Below are 15,996 nucleotides of genomic sequence, written 5' to 3'. Positions count from 1 at the left end.
GCCCAGGCTGGAGTGCAGTGGCCGGATCTCAGCTCACTTCAAGCTCCGCCTCCTGGGTTTACACCATTCTCCTGCCTCAGCCTCCCGAGTAGCTGGGACTACAGGCGCCCGCCACGTCGCCCGGCTAGTTTTTTGTATTTTTTAGTAGAGATGGGGTTTCATTGTGTTAGCCAGGATGGTCTCGATCTCCTGACCTCGTGATCCGCCCGTCACGGCCTCCCAAAGTGCTGGGATTACAGGCTTGAGCCACCGCGCCCGGCCCCAAATTTTTTTATTTAGAAAAGAATTTCTTCAAGATGTTTCATCTTAATCCAAACTTTCCACATTGCTGAGTTGAGCTTTATTCTTCACTCTAAATTAGTGGTAATTTCAGAATTTTAGTGGCTTAAAACATTGTTGCCCCCACCTGAAAATCTCATTGCCACCACCAATTTTTGATTCAGTAGTACCAGCTAGTAAATTTTAAAAGCCTACACGCAGGGCCAGGTGCAGTGGCTCATGCCTGTAATTCTAGCACTTTGGGAGGCCGAGGCGGGCAGATCACCTGAGGTCGGGAGTTTGAGACCAGCCTGACCAACATGTAGAAACTCAATCTCTACTAAAAATACAAAATTAGTCGGTCATGGTGGCATAGTCCTGTAATCCCAGCTACTCTGGAAGCTGAGGCAGGAGATTCCCCTGAACGCAGGAGGCAGAGATTTTGGTCAGTCGAGGTTGAGACATTGCACTCTAGCCTGGACAACAAGGGCAAATACCACTGTAATTTTGATAGGAAGTTTATTGAATCTATAGATCATCTTGGATAATATCGCAATTTAAAAATCTATTTGGATCTTCTTTAATTTTCTCAGTTTTTTTTATTTTTTTTATTTTTTTTGAGGCGGAGTCTCGCTCTGTCGCCAGGGCTGGAGTGCAGTGGCCAGATCTCAGCTCACTGCAAGCTCCGCCTCCCGGGTTCACGCCATTCTCCTGCCTCAGCCTCCCGAGTAGCCGGGACTACAGGCGCCCGCCACCTCGCCCGGCTAGTTTTTGTATTTTTAGTAGAGACGGGGTTTCACCGTGTTAGCCAGGATGGTCTCGATCTCCTGACCTCGTGATCCACCCGTCTCGGCCTCCCAAAGTGCTGGGATTACAGGCTTGAGCCACCGCGCCCGGCCTCTCAGTTTTTTTTTAAAGGTTTTTTCCTTAGTAATTTTTTTCTAAGAAATTTATTATTTAATGCTATAGTAAATGAGACTTTTTCCTTTCTCTATTTTATCAGATAGTTTAAGTGTTTGAGACCATATACTTGTATGTTACTTTTATGTTTTGCTAATTTACCGAGTATATTTGTCAGTTTAGAAAGGTTTTAAAGTACTGTTTATGGTTTTTTAAGTACTGCTTATGGTTTTTTAAATATAAGACTTTATGATCTACAAACAGAAACTTTTTATTTATTTTACTCCATCTCCAAAAGGAAAAGAAACCTACAAGTTGAAAGTATTTTCTAAATATTTAGAAATTTGTTATAAATTAGTATTTTGGTATGACTTTACCAGAATATTTTATTACATGCTTTCTGCTGAGCACATTACTAGGTTGTAATTGGAGAATATAAGCAAGATTCATGCTATTTATTTTTAATGAAACAGATATTGTTGTCTCCAAGCCAGACCTGATCACCCATCTGGAGCAAGGAGAAAAACCTTTGACTGTGAAGAGACATAAGATGACTGCCAACCCCTCAGGTAGGTGCGAGTGAAAATGAATGCAACAGACGACACAGATAAGAGGTCCCAAGGTCAAAGGGAAAGCTAGCCCTTAAAGTGTGATTCGGGAAGCTGTGTTCCAAAGGAAATAGTTCCTGGGCAGCTGTATTTATTTATTTATTTATTTATTTATTTAATTTATTTAATTTTTTGCTCACAAAGGGACATCTTCTGTCTCATGCTTTTAAATTCTCTAAGAATTCTACTATTCTTTCCGTGAGCTTTCTTCAAGTTCACAGTGAGAGCCAAATTCTTCTTTATGGTACCTAAGAGACTGCAGCTGCTTTTCCATTGTTTTGGGGACACACAAATATCTGCGTGATTTCAAGAAACTAAAACTGTTTTTTAAGTTGTCTTTTTGCATGAGATCTGAAATGTGTGAGAGTATTAGTTTTTGTTACCTTTTTGTTCATTTTTTCTGCATAGTCCATTCTGTTTTTATTACCAGATAGTCTTGAAATATAGTTTGAAATTGTAAGTATGATATCCTTCTGCTTTGATCTTTTTCCTCAAGATGTCTTTGGCTATCAAAGTTATTTTAGTTTCATTTAACTTTTAGAAATGTATTAGGACTATCACTATGAAAAAAATACCACTGCAATTTTGATAAGAAGTTTATTGAATCTATAGATCACTCAGAATAATATGGCAATTTTAAAATTTATTTGAATCTTCTCTAATTTTTCATAGTTCTTTTTTTTTTTGAGATGGAGTCTTGCTCGGTTATCAGGCTGGAGTGCAGTGGCGCAATCTCTGCTCACTGCAACCTCTGCCTCCTGGGTTCAAATTATTCTCTGCCTCAGCCTCCCAAATAGCTGAGATTACAGGTGCCCGCCAGTTTGCTCAGCTAATTTTTTTTTTTTTTGTAGAGATGGGGTTTCACCATGTTAGCCAGGATGGCCTCAATCTCCTGATCTCGTGATCCACCCGTCTCGACCTCCCAAAGTGCTGGGACTACAGGCTTGAGCCACTGCGCCGGGCCCCATCTTTTTTTTTTTTTTTTGAAACTGAGTCTCTATTGCCCAGGTAGTATAATTTTGCTGATGGCATTATTCCCATTTCACAGCCTTTTTTTTTTTTTTTTTTTTTTAGTAACTTTAGCAATATCACAGTTTTTTTCTGAGGTGCAAAAATGTTTTAAATAAGTTCACTGGGGTCGGGCGTAGGGGCTCATGCCTGTAATCCCAGCATTTTGGGAGCCCGAGGCGGGCAGACCACCTGAGGTCAGAAGTTCGAGACAAGCCTGGCTAACATGGTGAAACCCTGTTTCTACTAAAAATACAAAAAATTAGCCAGATATGGTGGCGCACGCCTGTAATTCCAGCTACTCATGAGGCTGATACAGGAGAATCTCTTGAACCCTGGAGGCGGAGGTTGCAGTGAGCTGAGGTTACATCATTGCACTCCAGCTTGGGCAACAAGATTGAAACTCTGTCTAAAAAAAAATTCACTGGTTATCTCATGTGACTATGCTTATAAATGGAATATCATTATGTGATTTTTGAAATTTTGCTTATATGTGTGTTTGTTATAAATGTATTTGTATCTAAGTTTGTTTATACAGTTTTTCATGTTTACATCATATTTTCTTTTAATAAATTTTCAGTTATTTTTTGTATTTTTTATATCCACAATTTTTGGTTTCTTGGTATGTTAGTATTTCTTTTTATTCTCATTTTTCTGATTTTCAGTAGTTGTCAGGGTTTCTATTTTTTTTCTTATATAGAGTCTTTTTCTGTCACCAAGGCTGGAGTAGAGTGGTGCGATCTCAGCCAGGCTGATCTTGAACTGCTGACCTCAAATGATCCACCCACCTCAGCCTCCTAAAGTGCTGGATTTACAGGCATCAGCCACCATGCCTGGCCTTTTTAATTTTATTTTTGAGACAGTGTTGCTCTGTTGCCCAGGCTGCAGTGCAGTGGTACAATCTCCACTCACTGCAACATTCCCTGCCCAGGTTCAAGCAATTCTCCTGTGTCAGCCTTTCAAGTGGCTGGGATTACAGGCACTTGCCACCATGCCCAGCTAATTTTTGTATTTTTAGTAGATACAGGGTTTCACCATGTTGGCCAGGCTGGTCTCAAACTCCTGACCTCATGTGATTTTCCCACCTTGATCTCCCAGTGTGTTGGGATTATAGGAATGAGCCTCCAACACTGGGCTGTTCAATTCATTTGGGATTTTAAAAATTACTTTATATACTTTTTATGGATGCTTTTGAAAATTTTTTTGATGGGGCCATGTTGTTTTAATATTTGGTATACATTACAATCTTTGATAGAGATTTGGAAATTAACAAAAAGCTACCTGTTACAATCTTTGTAATATAGCTTTGTCCTGGTGTAGTCTGAAATCAATTGCCTTGGCTAGAGATTCTGGGAATTTCTCAAACATGTTTTTAGGATGAATCTTGTCTAAAATTTTGTGTTTATTGTTTAGTTAAATCAGCTTATTTGTATTTCTTCTTAATAGTCAGTAATCACTTGCTACACCCATTCCCTGTTTGGGGTACTGCGGTTTCTCTGCTTCTCTATAATTTACCTTTAGATGCAGCAAACTGTCATTCCAATGTATATCACCATTGTTTTCAGCATTTTTTGTCATGGGACACATTATCTGGTGTCTAAAAAAGCCCCTAGAAGACAGAAATAAAGATGTATGCACCAATGTACATACATTGTTTTTTAAAAAGGAAACCAGGCACAATTTACATTTTTGTGTGTGTGTGTGAGACAGAGTCTCACTCTTACCCAGTCTGGAGTGCAGTGGCATGATTTTTGTTCGCTACATTCTCTACCTCCACAGTTGAAACAATTCTCCTTCCTCAGCCTCCAAAGTAGCTAGGGATTACAGGTACCTGTTACCACGCCTGGCTAATTTTTTTTGTATTTTAGTAGAGATGGGGTTTTACCATGTTGTTCAGGCTGGTCTCAAACTCCTGACCTCAGGTGATCCTCCTGCTTTGCCCTCCCAAATTGCTGGAATTACAGGCATGAGCCATTATGCCTTGTTGGCAATTTATTTTATTCTTATTATTTTTTTGAAACAGAGTCTCGCTCTGTCGCCCAGGCCAGAGTGCAGTGGTGCAATCTTGGCTTACTGCAATCTCCGCCTCCTGGATTCAAGAAATTCTCATGCCTTGGCCTCCTGAGTAGTTGGGATTACAGCTGCCGATGACCATGACTGGCTAACTTTTTGTAATTTTAGTAGAGATAGGTTACACCATCTTGGTCAGGCTGGCCTTGAACTCCTGACCTCAAGTGATTCACATCAGCCTCCTATAGTGCTGGTATTACAGACGTGAGCCACTGTACCAGGTTGGCAATTTACTTTTAAAGGCACAATGTTATGCTGGGGAGCAAGAAGAGCTGTTGCATATAAGTAACAGATGTTTCTTTATCTTCTTTGTGACTGTTTGCTTTATGCTCACCCGGGGCCTTTCACACACTTAACTCATTTATAAATTTTTCACAAATGTATTTTGGGCAGTATGTTTTTGTTACATTTATATGTCTAGGAAGAAATTACAGCTTGAGGTATTTTGCTATGTCATCTTATGTAGTTTTTATAACTTTATAGGTTAGATTTGTAAAGTGTATTTATCTGAGTCTGGCAATTGAAGTAATGTGTTTTTATTGTTTCTTTCAGTTATGTGTTCTCATTTTGCCCAAGACCTTCGGCCAGAGCAGAGCATAAAAGATTCTTTCCAAAAAGTGATACTTAGAAAATTTGAAAAATATGGACATGGCAATTTACAGTTTAAAAAAGTCTGTGAAAGCATGGATGAGTGTGAGGTACACAAAAGAGGTCACAGTGGGCTTAACCAATGTTTGGCAACTGCCCAGAGCAAAATATTTCAATGTGGTAAAATATGTGAAAGTCTTTCATCAATTTTCAAATTCTAAGAGACATAAGAGAAGATATACTGAAAAAAACACTTTGAAATATGTAGAATGTGACAAAGATTTTAACCAGTCCTCAACCCATACTACACATAAAAAAATTGATACTGGAGAGAAACCATACAAATGCGGAGAATGTGGCAAAGCCTTTAAGTGCTCCTATACCCTTACTACACATAAGATAATCCATACTGGAGAACAACCCTACAAATGTAAAGAATGTGGCAAAGCTTTTAACCATCCTGCAACTCTTTGTTCACATAAGAAAATTCATACTGGAGAGAAACCATACAAGTATGATAAATGTGGCAAAGCCTTTATTTCATCCTCAATCCTTCGTAAACACGAGAAGATTCATGTGGGAGAGAAACCATACAAGTGTGGTAAATGTGGCAAAGCCTTTATTTCATCCTCAATCCTTCGTAAACACGAGAAGATTCATACGGGAGAAAAACCATACAAGTGTGATAAATGTGACAAAGCCTTCACCCGTTCCTCACACCTTACTATGCATAAGATCATTCATACTGGAGAGAAGCCATACAAATGTGAAGAATGTGGCAAAGCTTTTACATGGTCTGCAGGCCTCCATAAACATAGGAGAACTCATACGGGAGAGAAACCCTACAAATGTGAAGAATGTGGCAAAGCCTATACTACATCCTCAAATCTAATGGAACATAAGGCAGCTCATACTGGAGAGCAACCTTACAAATGTAAAGAATGTGGCAAAGCTTTTAACTGGTCCTCAGACCTTAATAAACATAAGAGAATTCATATTGGACAGAAACCAAGAATGTGACTGTTAGGCAGGAATCTAGACCCAACATGGCGGCGTTACCCGGCATAGCAGGCCTTTTGTTAAAGACTCCCTTCACCCTTGTACACACCCGCAGACTTACATGCGTCAGAGTTCTGGTTGGGCAACCACACTCCCCCATGATCTGCAGCTCACCTGCATTCCACAAGTTCGTAAACAGCAGTTTCGGTTGACAGTTTCCAAAGACCCCTCCCTCATGACCCTTACTCGACTCCTGCCCCAGTAGTTTCAAGACCCCCCAGGCCCTGTTTGCACAACCAGCTTCCCTACCTGTCGGGCTATAAAAAGCCCCTACCCTCCTCCCTCAATGCGACTTCCTCGGCCCACACCTTGTGACCGAGGAACCTCGCCCACAAGCCATAATAAAAGGCTGTTCTCACTGCCATTTGCCTTGTGTCTTCGTTGCTGTTTCGGCTCCAGCCTCAGTTTACCTTTACATTTGGTGCCGAAACCCAGGAGGAGACCCCCTCCCCGGATCCCTGCCGGGTCAGGCAGGCTGTCCTCTCCCCGAGCCAGGACCTCCTTTCTGAGCCGGGAGCCGCCTCACCAAATCCAAGACTCAGTTCGATCACTGCTGGGTAAGTTTTCCCCCGTCCTGTAGGCTCCCTCTGGGAGTCCCTGTCCGAAAAGCGCGACTGCGTCAGGGGCTCTCTCCGGTCAACTGTGACCTCAGCACTGGGGACTAGGAGATGTCCAACCTCTCCGGAAGCCACCATACCCCACACTCTGCCTGGCAGTGAGAGGACGCTCCCATTGCCACCGGACTCCCCACCTTAGGATCATGGGAACTTCCCAGTCCAAACCAAACTGAAAATCCCCTCTGAGGTGCCTCTTGGCTAATTTCCAGACTTTAAGTCTCAGCCAAGACCTAAAACAAAAGCGGCTCATTTTCTTCTGCACAGTAGCATGACCGCAGTATAAATTGGATAATCAGTCTCAGTGGCCTGCAGAAGGCACTCTAGACTTTAACATCCTCATAGATCTGACCAACTTCTGCAAGAGACTAAGCAAATGGTACGAGATACCCTATGTTCAAGCCTTTTAGGACTTGGGTTCTCACCCAGATCTCTGCACTCAATGCTCGTTAGCTCAGGTCCTACTCACAAAGTAGGGATGATTCCTCCTCTTTTTCTGAGCCTCCTGACACCCTATCCCGGCCACCCCTTCAGTCTCCCACCCAACCTTCTCCTTACCCTGACCCGCCATTATCCCCGTCCTCGTCAGCGCCTCCCCTCCCTTCCACCCGTCCTGTGCCCTCACCAAGTCTGACAGATTCTGTCTCCCCTACCTCCACCTCCTCCCTTTCTTCGCCTGTCTCAGCCCATACTTGGTCCAGGACCGACCTCCTGTATCCCTTGTGAGAGGTGGCAGGCGCCAAAGGAGTAGTCCGGGTCCATGTGCTGTTTTCGCTGACAGACCTGTCTAAGATTGAAGAGTGTGTAGGCTCTTTCTTGGCCAAACCTACTCAGTACTTCAAAAAGTTCAGATACCTGTGCCAGGCATATGACCTTACCTGGCATGATCCCCATGTTGTTATGACCTCAACCCTGTCCCCTGAGGAACGGGAGCATATCCTAGTGGCAGCCAGGCAACACGCTGACTTATTTAACTGACCATGCCATGCCAGTTGGCACTGAGGCGTTGCCCTCAGCTGAGCCCAACTAAGACTAGCAGGTTGGTCAGGCAGGCCGCCACTGCCAAGATATGATGGTCCGATGCCTTCTTGCTGGCATGCAGGCAGCCTCCAATAAGTCAGTCAATTTTAATAAGTTAAATGAGGTAGTCCAAGGCTCAGATGAAAATCCGGCTGTTTTTCTTAACCGACTGACAGAGTCACTTATTGAGTACACCCACCTTGACCCTGCCTCCCCTGCAGGAGGAGCCATCTTAGCTTCATACTTTATTTCTCAGTCGGCCCCTGATATCCAAAAAAAATTTTAAAAGATGGAGGAAGGCCCTCAAACTCCCATCCAGGATTTAGTCGAACTGGCCTTCAAGGTCTACAACTCCAGGGAAGAAGCAGCTGTGAGGCCCAAGGACAGGCCAGGCTAAAACAGAAGGTACAACTCCAAACCCAGGCCTTGGTAGCAGCCCTGAGGCCAGCCAGCTCCAGGAGCTCCCAGAAAGGAAGTACTACCCGAGCACCACCTGGTGCCTGCTTCAAGTGCAGCAACGACGGCCACTGGGCCAGTCAGTGCCCTCACCCAAAGGAGCCAACCCACCCCTGTCTGAACTGTCGGCAGATGGGCCACTGGAAGCCAGACTGCCCCAACCTAAGGACAGTCACTGCGCCTCCACATGATGACCCTCCTCCAGGTATTGGAGGCGCCTTCCACCTCGTCGACACTAATGAAGATTGAAGAGGCCCAGACTCGGGGACCCCTCTCACTCTCGTCGAGCCCAGGGTTATGCTCCAGGTAGCTCATAAGTCCATATCCTTCCTAATGGACACAGAGGCTACCTACTCTGTTTTGCCTTCCTTCAGTGGCCCCAGCCACCCCTCCACTGTCACAGTCATGGGAATTGACAGCACTCCCTCCACTTACCGCCAGACTCCTCCTCTGTCTTGCCACTTGGATGGCTTCCTCTTCTCGCACTCATTTCTTATCATTCCTTCTTGCCCAGTCCCCTTGTTAGGACGAGACTTCCTCTCCAAGCTAGGAGCCTCAGTTCACTTCCAACCCAACCCCTCCCCACACTTCGCGTCCCTCTTCCCCCTTCTCTCACCTGACAAACCCCTCCAGGCTGACCCCCACACTCCCATTTCCAGTCCCCATTAACCCTAAGGTGTGGGACACCTCCACCCTGATCATTGCCCGGCACCACACTCTGGTCCGCATCCGGCTAAAAGACCCTTCTCTAGTTTCCCTCTAGGCCCCAGTTCCCTATGCCCCTTGAACACTGACAGGGACTAAAACCCATCATCACGCACCTGCCCAGCAGCACATTCTAGTTCCCGCCAACTCACCATGCAATACTCCTATCCTGCCTGTACGGAAAAGCTCTGGGGCCTATCGTCTCATGCAGGACCTATGCCTTATCCATGAGGCAGTAGTCCCTACCTTTCCAGTTGTTCCTAATCCATATACACTCCTCTCGTGTGTTCCTCCTGACACCACCCATTTCACTGTCCTTGACCTGAAGGATGCCTTCTTTACCATCCCTCTACACCCAGACTGCCACTTTCTGTTTGCTTTTACATTGGAAGATCCAGACACTCATATTTCTTCCCAGCTGACTTGGACTGTTTTGCCTCAAAGGTTCCGTGGTAGCCCCCATTTTTTTTGGACAGGCACTGGCACAGGATGTTGTCCTCTGTCCCCTGACCCACAGCAAACTATTGCAGTATGTCAATGACTTATTACTATGTAGTCCTTCCTAGGAGTGCTCCCTTACAGATACTGCTACACTTTTAAATTTTCTAGGTGACCGAGGTTATCAGGTTACCCCAGCTAAGGCTCAACTTTGTAGCCCTTCTGTCACCTACCTAGGCATACTCCTTACACCCACTACAAAAAGCCTCACAGCAGATAGAATAAGCCTCATTGAAACTCTCCAGCCTCCTCAGGATGCGGAAGAGATCTTGTCCTTCCTAGGACTGGTGGACAAAGTGAGTCTTATCCCATGGCCCGACTCAGAATCTTTAAGGCCTACATCAAAGTCGTAAGCAGCCTCGTCAGCCTGGCCTCTGACATCAGACAACAGGAGGAAGCCATCTCAGCTCTAGCCCAGGCAGCAAGTCCCAGGACAGCAGCAACCCTTTTTCCTTGCTAACCTTAGTCAGGGAAGGGGCTCAAGTGGTACACATGGCCGAGGTACACAGCATCTCTCGTTTCTTGTGTGTAACCTTGGATAAGCCCCCACTGGTTGCAGTACCCTTACCCAGCCCTTTTAACTCCTCTAACCTAACCCTCTCCTTTCCCCTTCCCGGCCGAACACTACATCAATGAGTCAAGACTAGTAGAGACCAATCTCCTCACTCTAGAAAACATTCAGGAAAGACTTCACCAGAAAAACCTCAGATCAGGGCCCTCACTTAGGTGGTGGCAGTCGTCTGTGGCCAGTTAAGTCCTACCCTTTCTAAGCCCCTTAACTAATCATTGGCTTCTTACTACTCATAGCTCCCTGCATCCTCTGCTTCATCCAGGACCGCATGAAAGAAGTCTCCCAGGTTACTTTCAATCAGATGCTGCTCCACCCCTATACCCGAGTTCCAACCTCCGAAGAACCCCATGATGACCCATACCAGCAGGAAGCAGCCAGATGAACATGTCGCCCCATTTTCTTATTAGAAAGAGGTCGGAATGTTAGGCAGGAATCTAGACCCAACATGGCGGCATTACCCGGTGTAGCAGGCCTTCTGTTAAAGACTCCCTTCACCCTGGTACACACCTGCAGACTTACATGCGTCAGAGTTCTGGTTGGGCAACCACACTCTCCCATGACCTGCAGCTCACCTGCATTCCACAAGTACGTAAACAGCAGTTTTGGTTGACATTTTCTAAAGACCCCTTCCTCATGACCCTTACTCGACTCCTGCCCTAGTAGTTTCAAGATCCCCCAGGCCCTGTTTCCACAACCAGCTTCCCTACCTCTCAGGCTATAAAAAGCCCCTACCCTCCTCCCTCAGCGCGACTTCCTTGGCCCACACCTTTGGACCGAAGAACCTTGCCTGCAAGACCTAATACAAGGCTATTCTCACTGCCATTTGCCTTGTGTCTTCGTTCCTGGTTCGGCTCCAGGCTCGGTTTACCTTTACAGTGACAAAGCCTTATTTTATTATTATTATTTATTTATTTTTGTTTGAGAGCAAGTTTCGCTCTTGTTGCCCAAGCTGGAGTTCAATGGTGCAATTTTGGCTCACCACAGCCTCCACCTCCTGGGTTCAAGCGACTCTCCTGCCTCAGCCTTCCTGAGTAGCTATGATTATAGGCATGTGCCACCACACCTGGCTAATTTTGTATTTTTAGTAGATACAGATACAGGGTTTCTCCATGTTGGTCAGGCTGGTCTCAGACTCCTGACCTCAGGTAGTCTGCCTGCTTTGGCCTCCCAAAGTGTTGGGATTACAGGCATGAGCCACCGTGCCTGGCTGACAAAACTTTTTAAGGAAGTTCTCAACCCTTATTACATGTAATTCATACTGGACAGAAACCCTAGAAATGTGAAGAATGTGGCAAAGCCTATAACAAGTTCTCAGTTCTTTTACTTTTATTCATTTATTTTTTGAGATGCAGTTGCACTCTTGTGACCCAGGTTAGAGTGCAATGGCACCCATTTGCAGCCACATAGGCAGACCTGCAGACATTGGCCTTTACTCTGGTTTCTGAAGCAGCTCAATGTCTCAGTTTCAGTTACCTGAGCCACAGTTTGTGGCCAGTTCTGCCTATATAGAAATGTACAGTTATCTGAGAAAATGTTCTCTGGTACTCTGAAAGCCATACTCATCCACATCGTGCTATAAGGCCCACTATATGCAGAACCAATGGCAAAAACCTGCCCCAATGTCTGCCCCATGGTGCAAAGTCCTGAAGGATATTCAGTCTGTCCAAAAATAAAATGAGAATTACAACTACCCAAGCCCCTGTACCAAGCCAACTAAAGGTGGACCTTAGTGCAGACCCAGCAGCCTTGTGACCAAGCTACAATCCCTCTTCACTACAAATTCAGGGGGCATCTCATCACCCTAAGGGCACAACAAAAGAAGATCTTTACCTTCTAAAATCAGTTTATGAAAACATGAAGAAATGTTTGCTCCATGAAATGTAGACACCAATACAAAACTATAGTGCCCATTGTCGATGCTTCTATTTTAATCTAGCACTGGAAGTATGTGGCAGAAGAATAGTCAAAGAAATGATAGAAGTCGTTGAAATTGAAAAATAAGTAGGCCGGGCGTGGTGGCTCAAGCCTGTAATCCCAGCACTTTGGGAGGCCGAGACGGGTGGATCACGAGGTCAGGAAATCAAGACCATCCTGGCTAACATGGTGAAACCCCGTCTCTACTGAAAAATACAAAAAACTAGCCAGGCAAGGTGGCGGGCGCCTGTAGTCCCAGCTACTCGGAGGCTGAGGCAGGAGAATAGCATAAACCCAGGAGGCGGAGCTTGCAGTGAGGTGAGAACCGGCCACTGCACTCCAGCCCGGGAGACAGAGCGAGACTCCGTCTCAAAAAAAAAAGAAAAAGAAAAATAAGTAAAAAGCTGCTGTCTGTGGCTCACACAATCTTATATTTAAAAAACCATAAACTACATTGAAACCTATCTAAACTAATAAATACACTCAGTAAATTATCAAAATGTAAAATTAACATACAAATATATGCATGGTTTCATCCACTTAAACTATCTGATAAAACAGAGGAAGAAAAAATCTTATTTACTATGGCACTAATTAATAAATTTCTGAAGAAGAATTTAACCAAGGAGGTAAAAAATCTTTACAAAAAAAAAAAAAATGCAACAATTAGAGAAGATCCAAATAAATTTTAAAATATTTTGTCTATGGCTTGAAAGAATAAATATTGTTTCAGTGCCATATTATCCAAAGTAATCTATAGATTCAATAAATTTTCTTTCAAAATTCCTGTGGTATTTTTTCACAGTAATGGAAATCACAATTCTAAAATTTACATGAAAGTAAAATAAACTTTGAATAGCCAAAGTAATCATGAGGAAAATGAACAAAGCAGAAGGATATCATACTTACAATTTCAAACTATATTTCAAGGCTATATAGTAATAGAAACAGAATGGACTATGCAGAAAAATGAACCAAAAAAATGCAACAGAAACTGCTACTCTCACACATTTCAGACCTGATGCAAAAAGACAACTAAAACATAGTTTTAATTTCTCAAAATTATGCAGATATTTGTGTGTCTCCAAAATAATGGAAAGCAGTTAAATCGTGCAGTCTCTTATATCCCATGAAGATGACTTTGGCTCTCACTGTGAACTTGAAGGAAGCTCACCAAACAAAAAGTAGAATCCTTAGAGAATTTAAAAGCATAAGACAGAAGATGTCCATTTGTGAGAGTAAAAAAAAAATATATATATATATATATCAGCATCCCAGGAACTATTTTCTTTGGAACACAGCTTCCCAAATCACATCTAAGACTTGCTTTCTCTTTGACCTTGGGACCTCTTATCTGTGTCGTCTGTTGTATTCATTTTCACTCGCACTTATCTGGGGCTTTGGCAATCATCTCATATCGCTTCATAGTCAAAGGTTTTTTCCTTGCTCCAGACAGGTGTTCAGGTTTTGCTTAGAGAAAACAATACCTGTTTTATTAAAAATAAAAAAACATAAATCTTGCTCATATTCTCTAATTACAAGCTAGTAATGTGCTCAGCAGAGAGGATGTGATAAAATATTTTAAGTACATTAATATAAAAATATTAAGTTATAACAGAAATGTCTAAGTATTTAGAAAATACTTTCAATTTGTAGGTTTCTTAATTTTACTATCTGGTACTACTGAATCAAAAATTGGTGGTGGCAATTAGATTTTCAAGTGGGGGCAACAATATTTTATGTCACTACATTTCTGGAATTACCACTAATTTAGAGTGAAGAATACAGCTCAACTCAGCAATGTGGAAAGTTTGGATTCAAATGAAACATCTTGAAGAATTCTTTTCTAAATGAACAAAATTTTGAAGATTTTCTGGGAAAAGGGGATCTGAAACTCTTTTATGCAAAGAATAAATGACTAAAACACATTCTACAAAAAAGAGAAATAAAACCTTTAGGATATATTACAAATTATGTACTTAAGTTATCCTCACCAAGGAAGACCAGGTTTCTGTAGTTCTCTAACATCACATCCCTAGGGAAATTCCGCTGTGCAGTGTCCAGGCAATGCCACGCCTCCAGAGAGAATTCTTTGGCCACATCTCTAAATTGCAGTGGTCGCTGACACACACACACATTTTTACCACGTGGCCATGGGCATAATTTTTTATTTGACTTAAGGTGTAATGACAGAGTAAAGAGGACTGGCTCCGATTTATAGGACTTACTAAAATTATCCAATAAAATAATTTTCAACAGAAATATTCTCTAATGTACTCTCTAACTGAGAAAAAGAATAGCATAAGATCCACAACAGCCGGGCGCAGTGGCTCAAGCCTGTAATCCCAGCACTTTGGGAGGCCGAGACGGGCGGATCACGAGGTCAGGAGATCGAGACCATCCTGGCTAATACGGTGAAACCCCGTTTCTACTAAAAAATACAAAAAACTAGCCGGGCGACGAGGCAGGCGCCTGTAGTCCCAGCTACTCGGGAGGCTGAGACAGGAGAATGGCGTGAACCCGGGAGGCGGAGCTTGCAGTGAGCTGAGAGCCGGCCACTGCACTCCAGCCTGGGCGGCAGAGCGAGACTCCGTCTCAAAAAAAAAAAAAAAAAAAAAGATCCACAACATCAGTTCTTATAATGATAGATAATAAAGTATAAAATTAAGGGCATGAACACGAACATGTGTATATATATAAATATATATATATTTTTTGTTTTGTTTTTGAGGGGGACAGGGTCTCACTCTGTTGCTCAGACTGGAGTGCAGTGGCTCGATCTTGGCTCACCACAACCCCTGCCTCCCGGGTTCAAGCGATTCTCCTGCCTCAGCCTCCCTAGTAGCTGGGATTAAAGTCATCTGCTGCCACGACTGGCTAATTTTTGAATTTTAGTAGAGACGGGATTTCACTATGTTAGCCAGGCTGGTCTTGAACTCCTGACATCATGATCTGTTGGGAACAGGCCCCCCAAAATCTGGCCATAAACTGGCCCCAAAAATGGTCATAAACAAAATCTCTGCAGCACTGTGACATGTTCGTAACGGCCATGATGCCCACGCTGGAACGTTGTGGGTTTACCGGAATGAAGGCAAGGAACATCTGGCCCACCAAGGGTGGAAAACTGTGTAAAGATGTTCTTAAACTAAAAAAAAAATAACCTGAGTGATCTCTGCCTTAAGGACATGCTCTTAATGCAGATAACTAGCCGAACCCATCCCTTTACTTTGGCCCATCCCTTTATTTCCCATAAGGAATACTTTTAGTTAATGTATAATCTAGAGAAACAATGCTTATCACTGGCTTGCTGTTAATAAATACGGGGGTAAATCTCTGCTGGAGGCTCTCAGCTCCGAAGGCTGTGAGACCCCTGATTTCCCACTCCACACCTCTATATTTCTGTGTGTGAATCTTTAATTCCTCCAGCACGGCTGGGCTAGGGTCTCCCCGACCGAGCTGGTCTTGGCAATGATCCACCCGCCTCGGCCTCCCAAAGTGCTGGGATTACAGGCATGAGCCACCTCGCCCGGCCTCACCAACATGTATATTTTTCAGTGCTGTATTTTCTTCATACAGAATGAGTTGTGAATATTTTTCAGATGGAAAAGACATGTTGGATTAGAAGGCACCTCTCAAATTTTAATATGTACAGTAAGTTGAAGACCTTGTTTTGCAGGATTCTTTTCTCCAGAAGATCTTTAATAAAGTCTGATTTTTAAATTAATTA

At 43.4% G+C, this 15,996-nt stretch overlaps 1 protein-coding gene across 1 annotated transcript in view; it reads left to right on the top strand.

Annotated features, from left to right (window-relative positions):
- LOC117093754 (zinc finger protein 486-like) overlaps positions 1-6,876 on the top strand; it is a 38,034-nt gene extending 31,158 nt beyond the window's left edge. Inside the window, 2 exon segments of the mRNA XM_033229267.1 lie at positions 5,397-5,614; positions 5,616-6,876. Coding sequence (XP_033085158.1) covers positions 5,397-5,614; positions 5,616-6,452 — 1,055 coding nt within the window. The 3' untranslated portion in view covers positions 6,453-6,876.
- The last annotated feature ends 9,120 nt before the right edge of the window (positions 6,877-15,996 follow it).

This window comes from Trachypithecus francoisi, unplaced genomic scaffold, assembly GCF_009764315.1.
Source record: "Trachypithecus francoisi isolate TF-2019V2 unplaced genomic scaffold, Tfra_2.0 Lachesis_group12, whole genome shotgun sequence".
In the NCBI taxonomy this organism is placed as follows: Eukaryota; Metazoa; Chordata; class Mammalia; order Primates; family Cercopithecidae; genus Trachypithecus; species Trachypithecus francoisi.
Note: the sequence above shows the minus strand (reverse complement) of the source record. Positions and strands in the feature narration are given on the sequence as shown.